The sequence below is a fragment of the Buceros rhinoceros genome, unplaced genomic scaffold, assembly GCF_000710305.1.
Source record: "Buceros rhinoceros silvestris isolate BGI_N320 unplaced genomic scaffold, ASM71030v1 scaffold16064, whole genome shotgun sequence".
NCBI classification, from domain to species: Eukaryota; Metazoa; Chordata; class Aves; order Bucerotiformes; family Bucerotidae; genus Buceros; species Buceros rhinoceros.
This window is the reverse complement of record NW_010410182.1, coordinates 69,249-77,911: the sequence shown is the minus strand read 5'-3', so window position 1 is coordinate 77,911 and position 8,663 is coordinate 69,249. Positions and strand designations below refer to the sequence as shown.

At 43.5% G+C, this 8,663-nt stretch overlaps 1 protein-coding gene across 1 annotated transcript in view; it reads right to left on the bottom strand.

Moving 5' to 3' along the window:
* Positions 1 to 4,745: 4,745 nt before the first annotated feature.
* Positions 4,746 to 8,663, bottom strand: part of CPXM2 (carboxypeptidase X (M14 family), member 2) — a gene marked incomplete at its 5' end in the record, with an annotated part of 73,016 nt that continues 69,098 nt past the window's right edge. Inside the window, one exon of the mRNA XM_010135521.1 lies at positions 4,746 to 4,999. Within this exon, the coding sequence (XP_010133823.1) occupies positions 4,746 to 4,999 (254 nt within the window). The remainder of the gene's footprint in view (positions 5,000 to 8,663) is intronic.

Here is an 8,663-nt window from a genome sequence, read left to right as displayed (position 1 = left end):
ATCCTGCAAACCAGGACTCAGTGGGTTTTTAAGTCTCACCTAGATGTGGACTGGCTATACCTGCTGTAAAACGGTGCCTGTATCAGCAGAGGGTGGTTTAGTGACTTCCTGTTCCAGGCACGAGATTACATTTGCCATGATGACTTCGTTGAACACAAATTTTGCTGCTAAAAATTCATATTTAATGTTACAGCGAAATGCAAACCTGTCATCTCAAGCTAAATGACCTTCAAAACAAAACCACAGATGAGTAAGCACATTAACTGTACAGATATGGTTTAAAGTTGGAAAATTAAGGAAATACCAAAATAAAGACCTAAAACTTCTACAAATTTATCACCTGAAGCCCCAAAGCATTCACAGCCTTTTATTAAGGACTGGAAGGACTGGGAAAACCGCCTGCCACTACGACAGCACAAAATAGTGCGGGCACAAGTGCTACTAAAATTATCCATGAAAGCAACTGTAAAAATCACTGCCCCTCTCTCCATGTATGAAACCACTCCAGTAAGAAAGGAAAAATGACATTTAGAACGTGGTATCCTCCTAGTGAACATGACATAAAGCTTCTTTGGGCTCCGGCTGGACCGTTGGCAGGTGCCCACAGAGCGGTTTGTCCTGCGGTGTAGCAGCGTAGTGCAGCTGCAGCTGATGCCACCACAATTCGTACGACTTGTACGTGCTTCTACACTTTCTCCCTCCGGCTTACGGCTGCAGCCTGACTAAATTCACACAGCAATAAATGGTGAGGAGGCACTCTTGCCTCCACACTCGGGCGTTTTCAGACCCATAGGAAATACATCATACACCAATTTTTAAAGGTTAACTAGTGGAAGTCGTTGGCGTGAAACCATTTGCACTCTATTTCAAGTTATCCCATCTCTGTTCCGGTGTTTCTCGAAAAGGTCAGCCACCTACCACAGCGTGAGAAGACAGGCGAGTGAATCTGGCTGCGTAATTCCACCACTGACTGCCGAAATCCACGCTTTGGGAAGATGTCCCAGATTCACTAAAAATGATGAGCGGAAGTCAGAGGGAAAAACCGCAATTCTACGTGGATAAAAGAAGGGAAAGCAGTTGGTGACAGAAATAGAAAATATGTGACAGGCTTAAAATATTCAATAAAAATTGCATTTCTTCACCAGCGTGGGCAATAACGTCATTTACATCCATTTTTATGAGTGTGTTTTGCCCACATGGAGCTCAACCTCCTGGTAAAGGCGATACTCAATCTTCCGGTGCAGCTGATCAAACTGGGGGGTTCGAGAGTGTCGGGACTCACTACACTTACACCGCCACGTCTAAGTAGACCAAAGATTCATCACAGAATGGTTTGGGTTGGAAGGGATCTTAAAGATTCCAATGCCTCTGCCATGGGCAGGGACACCTTCCACTAGAGCAGGCTGCCCAACCTGGAACAGAGTAAATACCATTTTATTGGCTTCAGCATTCCTCAGTTGATTTGCAGACAGATCTCTGAGACATCAATGTACTTGTAGTTACTAAGATGGATGAGAAAAGCTGAGATACAGGGTGATAAAAATTATGATAATTAAGCAGATAAAAAACAGAGAGCTGGATAGCACGACAAGGAGAAGCCAGTCAGCTCCCTCTCTATTTTATGGTCGTCAGGGCTCTGCAGAGGAGCGGTGACTGATGGCTGGTATTACAAAGGAGAGTGGACTATTCCCTGTTTTAACCTTTTATTTGTTTGACCTTTACTATGTGGGTGAGACTGTGCTGCTGAATTTCTTATTACTTGGAAGGAATTGTGGGTTTTTTCTTTTATGTCAGGGATGATCGCAGTTTAGCGAAGTCCTCATATAAATAGCTGTTAAAATTGTAGAAGGATCGTATCCATCCTCGAGTTTTATTTCCTGTGGTTTCTGCAGGGTTGTCTATTTTCCTACAAAACTAAAAGGGAGAGGGATTAAAAGCACAGAATTTAGAACAAAATTACCTGTTCTAAAGAAGTGGGAAAGGTAGATAAAGAGCAAACACTGGTACCCAGTTGTATTGGTTAGTGGTTTAGCTCTATCTAATTTATTTATCAATTTAACCTATTGCGGTGCTGTGTAGATCAAAGAAAATTAACATTTTAACTCCCCGGTGTGTAACTACAGCAGTGACCAGGGAACACATCAGCTGGGTATTATTATTACATTCAGGGAAGGATCAGCACCTTATCCCGGCACAATACTCCCACATCTGAAGTTCCTAGCACAATCCCTTTGAACTTGAGTGTTTTCCAGCGTGAAGGTGATGGACAACCAAAAAATCATCGCACAAGTCACACGTGACAGCTATTAGGCCATTTATTTAGTACTGCCCGGACTACAATGGAGTAAGGTCACCTGCTTAAGCCCTAGTCCTGCTGTGCCCAGGTATGTGTAAACACTAGTCATGGCCAATGAAGAGCACCAAGGCCACTGTCTTCAGCACCTGATGTTACCGAGGTCTTCAGCAATCAGAGACCATCTCATTGTAGCGAACAGACATTAAAGAATTCCCCATCCAATCCGTTTCTTGCGATCAAATAAAAAATAACTTCTTGTTGACATAACCTCATACCTGATCAAAAGCACAGGGACTTCTAGGTTTGTAAAGTGAATCTCAAACCAGCCTGAAACTTTATTTCAAGGTAGCTAGACCTGATCTGCCAGGACTGAGATAATCACGTTCAGTGATTATGAGAGAGGTTTCGGTTTGGCTGGTTAGTCCCTCGTCTGCCTGCGCATGCCAAGCACCCCCAGCAGCAGGATGACCGGGTAGCCCTCGCGGGACTCCAGAGGGAAGCCACCTAAGAAATTCCCTAACACAAACCACGTGTATGGCCCCGATCTATTGTTGTCTACACAGGCCGATGAAGAAGCCAAATTAAACAGACTCTCTGCTGTCATTATTGCATATTCCAAAATCAATTCACATCGCTAGCTGCCCAAAGACATCATTAATCCCTTCTCGGCTGCCAAAAAGCCCTTCTTGACGATTTGCTCTACAAAATTATATGGCAGATAGAATGTTGTAAGGGTGGTAAACAGAGTGAAATAAGTAAAATACAATTCCAAATGCTAATGTAGTGACTGGATTAATTCTTTACCTCTGTGACTTAATTTAAATGATGCTGGCTGGGAGCCAGAGTTCCCTAATTCCAGTTCTAGGAAATCAGGTATGCACACTCGTATTGCCTTTGAGCACTCGCTGCCAAATACACTACTGTTGTTTAATGGCATCTGCAGAACAAACATGGGCTGGAATTGTCTAAGAAATTTAAGAATACAACTATTTATTATGCAAGGATTCATGATTATATTTTTCATTCTGCAATCTTCTGCATTTTATGTGTTTGCAAGATCTGTTGACAAGAAAAAAGATTTAATACAGGTGCCATGTGGTATTTTTACAGTAAGTTGTCTACTTGTACTTTATTTTTCCTCAGTTTTGAATGATAATTGGGTGAATTTTCCAAGAATCATCTCCAACAGGCAAAAACTGTAAGAGCTGTTAAAATGTTTGAAACAGAATTTCATTTGGAACGTGTGCTGCAGTCTTTCTACCGAGCATATTAAGAGACGTTTATATAGCCACAAACTTTCGACCGGCCAAAATCATGCAGCGGGTCCTTCATCCGGTGTAATTAAGGTCACAACATTGAAGTTAAGGGAGCAAAGTGGATTCTCACCAGTTGACACTTTGTCCAGTGTTTCTTTAGTTCATTCTTACGAACCAATCCTATCCTGCTGTGCAATTTTCTTACTGACAAGCCAATAATAAAGCACAAATCCTGCTCCCATAGAGTCGCAAGGCCAGAAAAGCAGCAGCAGCTGCAGTGGCAAGGTGAGGAGACCACGCAGAGGAACACCAGATCTCTTGCATGTCATAGAAGACAGTGGCACAAGGTGTGCGTGAGCACAAAAGGCACTTATAGGCAGGCCAAAAACCAAGAGAAAAGATGGCATCGGTGGGTTCGTGACTATGCACGTAGCAGTGACCAAGCCTCTGCTCTCATACTCACGATACGAATGTTGGTGCCCTCAAGACAAGCTCCATTTCGAGTCCTTCTCCCAGGTCAGAGAAGGGGTGACCGGGCCACAGTGCTGAAGTGGTCCTTACCCCACACCATAGGTTTAGTTCACAGAGTAAAAACGCAGCTTTAAAAAGCCAGAGGAGAAAACACTCCTGGCATTAAACTCTGGTATCAGAAGACATCCTTAAATCTACAAAACCCAAGCAGAAAGCTAAGGCGGGTTATTCACTTCAGGCTTTTCTCCCCAAATATTATGCTGCTTGTCCCCCATATGAGAATAAAATGTGTCAAAACTGTTTTGAATTGCAAAAATACACCAATTTTATACTTTGGAAACATTTTTCAGTTTTTCATTCAAAAAACCACTTCTCCTTTATAATAGCTCTTCCTTTTCCCCCCCCCTATTTTTAAAGAAAACAGATTTACAAAGGATTAAATAACCCAACAAGCAAAAAATTTCATTCCAGGTTAACTCAAAAGATCTTTCTACGTTCTTCCTGCTTCTCCCACCAACCTGGGGCTTATTTTGGTTCAACTTGAATTTTTTCTCCTGATTTTCCGCTAAACTGGAAACCCCGCTATTCCTCCAGCTCCACTAACAGAAAGGCCTCGTGCAGAGAAATACGTATGAAGAGACGAGCTATGTAACTCTCACTACGTCTAGAGCCAGGCTGATAGAAGCAGAGCTCGTGGGTGCCGCAGGCTGCCGGGCTCAGGTCTATCGCTGCCCCCGCCACTGCCGAGCCCTCTGCCTGAGCCGCCGGACGGACAGGCTGATCGGCTGCTTCCCAAACTTCTTCATGATCTCCTTGATTCTCGCCAGGTTGGTTTTGGAGATGGTGAAGTCGCACTGGGTAGCTCCCATGTCGTAGCCGACTTCGCAGGTCTTGCTGGCAGTGGTGTAGCCCTCCGCTTTAACACCCACCACATACTCCCCCGGGTTAAGAAGACGCCAGTAATCCCCATCGGCTCCTGGTGGGAAAAGAGATGGTTTTCAGGACGGCGGCCCTTCCTCCTTGCGGAGGGTGTTGTTTGTATAGAAATACCCGCCCGTGGAAAGACGACACCACGGGCAGCAACCCTACCTCCTCACACCAGGAGGGTGTCAATGAGGCTGCCCCCCATCACACGTACCCCTCCTCATCCTGCCACCCCAACAGGATAACACACTTCACACATACTTTCCAAATGAAAAAAGGACAATGGGCTTCAATCTGGCTTAAGATTTTTGTCAGCTGAAGTTGGGAAGATCCTGAAGCAAAGGGTCACCTTGTAAGGGGTGGTGGTTTCCAAGGGGTATAAAAGACCTACTGCAAACTAATTCTAATTAATGAGTCAAGAGGAGCCCCAGCGGGTACCACATCGCACTCATGACCCTGCCAGACCACACGGACACACACGTTTCGGTGCTATTTAGCATGCAAAGCGTGTGAATGGATAATAAGTCAACTTGCTTGGAGACCTAAGAAAATATCTCCTTCTATAAAACCTTACACTGAGTTTTAATATACTGATTTTCCTATGAAGAATAATTCATCAAGGTACTCAACCCCTTGTTTACCTGTGAATGCGTGAACAGAGCTCCTGAAGTCAACTAAACCACCCTGCAAAAGGTGAAGCACTCATATCTAAAATTAATTTTGCGCTCTGTCCTGGGAAAACCCGCTGTGGGATGAAAGCGCATATTCAAATGCTATATAAAAATAGAAATGCAGCATCTCCTGTAGGAAGAGGGGTTGGTTTTTCTTAGTGCTGATGAGAACCGACAGCCTTACTATCACTAGTCTTGGGTCGCTCGCAATGCAGCGTGGGGCAAACACTGAAGATGACTTGCATAAAAATATTGTATTTGGGGAAAGATCAGACCAGCTGGCTCAGGCTTTTCTTGCAGCCAGTTTGACCCCGCTTGGTGTGGTGATCGAGGTCCACATTTTCCATTTCTCAGGACTGAGGCTCTCTAAGAAGGTCTTGGTTCAGTTCTCCCTTACTATGGGTCCGCTGGCACCTTAACCAAAAGACAAAACATAAAGCTCTCCAAGTTTCTTGAGTTTATCCCTAAGGGCTCATTTTCAGCTGGAAATGCTCTGGTGGTACCTACGGGGCTGGCAGAAGGCTGTGATTATGTCCCAGCTCAGAGGCTGGCTTTAGCCCCTGGAGTTCAAACCTGACCCACATTCTTCTGACACATTTAACAGACAGTTCATCACAACCCTGCAGGAGCCCAGGAAAAAACCCTACACGTTCACACAGCCCTGGGAAATCATTACAAATCTGGCTATTAAGCTGTTAGCAGGATGCTCTTTACCTCCTGTCCATCTACAACTACACACACATTAGTATTTCTGTCAGCTGCCATTGCCCTTAATTTAATACCAGACTAAAGGGGGTTTTTAGAAAATCAGATTAAATGCAGTAAGTAAAAAATTTCAGAGCAGATGGCAAGAGAAACACATTTAAAAATACAGATAGATTTAGTAAATAATAGGTTTGCTAAAAGAAAAGGCTCCGGTGGGAGCAGGCTGGGGGGAGACTACATCTATCCACATCTGCTGAGCCTGGAGAGTTGCCGTGGCTGCTTCGGTAAAATAACAACACACAGAAATATGAGGATAGTGTTATTATAAATTAAACATGTCCTATGCCTCCATAAACAGCTCAGAAGAACACTCTGAGCCTGACAGGACAGCCCTTTGTTACAAATCAGTGTCATATTTACACCTTAATGGACCAAATTTTACCAGTTTAAATGCAATACGAAAATCTACCCCAGCGCTCTGTTACCTACCAAAGACTCTCCATAAAGGCAGCCACAGTGCCGCATGGAACAACTGGAACTGCAGTTTCCTCTGCTGAACAGGCAGCCAGGAATGCGGCCGCAGAGTTAAAATACCAGAATGATGCTTAGCTGAGACTGATGTTAGTAAACATCACTAAATGCTACTTCAAAATCTTGGGGTTTGGTACATAACGTATACTGAAATCAGGTCAAACTTACCAAAACATTCACAGAAATTTCTCAGAACGTTTAATTAATTTAATTTTGCTTTACTGCAGAAATCTCACAGAAATGTGCATCTGTCTTTGAACTCTGGCTGTGACACAGAAACGTTTCGCTAGAAAGGAACTATGCATTTCTTCACCGAGCTGTGCTCTGAGATTTCCAAAAGCTGCAAACTGCCTTTGCACCTCGGGGGAAAAAGGTGTCCAGGTACATTTTGTCATCCAGGTGATGAACCCTTTTCCAAAGGTTATCTCATGGAGCACAGCCCACATCTAACATAACAACATGCAATCACTCAGACTCAATCAAGAGCTACATCCGCATCGAGAGAAAACGCAGTAATTTTCCACCAAGCTCTTCCTCTCACAATCAAAGACCTCAATTAGCCTGTTAATATTGTTTAGCTTAGTGTCAGCATCCTTCTCTTCCCAAAAGATCGATTGGACATCCAGCAGAAAGTAAAAATAATGTGCTTTCCGTGCACTTTTTTTTTTTTTTTTTGTCCACAGGAAGAAGCAGAAAAATTTCTCAAACAAGTACATGTTATTCATGGGTCTTTACAGACAACTTTTGTCAAGCTCTCCAGGATAGTCAACCCCATTAATGTATCAGAGGAACAGCAGACACCTTCCAGCTTAGATCACTTCAAACAAAACTCGCACGAATAGAGATACTGGCCGTAATTCTGCTGCTGCTTGGCCTATTTTTATGTCAAGACAACTTAGAGTTTTAAATGGATATATTTTTCATTTTAAAAGGTAGAAATGAAAGAGGACTGCTGACAGTTTGCCTCCTTTCCCTGGAGTTAGGCATGTCATTTTAGCTTCCGGGCTCCAACGCAGATCCCCTGCGTTCAAAGGCCAACGAGACATACGTTGTTATCTGTCTAACAGAACAAGATAGAACTTCTGTGTTCCCATCGCCAAAGCCATTCCCAAACAGTGTCAGCATGAACGTCTCATTAAAAAGAAGAATTAAAAAGAATGAAATAAGTACCTCTGTTTTCACTACCAAGTGCAGATGGCCTTGAGCCATCGCAGCTCAGCACTAGATGTAAGACGCTGCAAGATTCCCAGAGCGTTACAAGGTGGATTCTGGGATCTCGCACATTTCTTGCACGTCCCACTGGGACTCCTTTCCGTATCCACATCTGCTATCTTTAAACTGTTGGTTTTCCTTTCATGGGGCAATCCAGCGTAGCGAGAGCTGGAGATCAATCACCCAGTGCATTGACTCAGCCTCAACCACGGCGATGTGTTAATTCTGTTAACAGATAATACAACCTACAGTTTCTGGCAGTCTTTCAAGACTGCCAAGACTTCCAAGACAAGGAAAACCAACTGATTACTTTAATCCCTGCTGTCATTTCCCAGCGGTCCCATTTTGAAATATTTAAGGCAGAATCATTATTGCCTGATTAAATATCTGTCATTCAATGTTTTCTTTTACAACAGTAGTCAGGATGTAAAAAAATGCATGAAATTAGCGTTCCTGTTTCTAATAGTGACCCAAACTAGAGCGTGATTTGTTTGATTATTGACCATGACACTACTTTTCCTTAAACATCCAACAGAAACCTTGTTAACCTCCTGTCACCAGCACTTTGACTGCAATCAATCACTAACGATTCCTGCT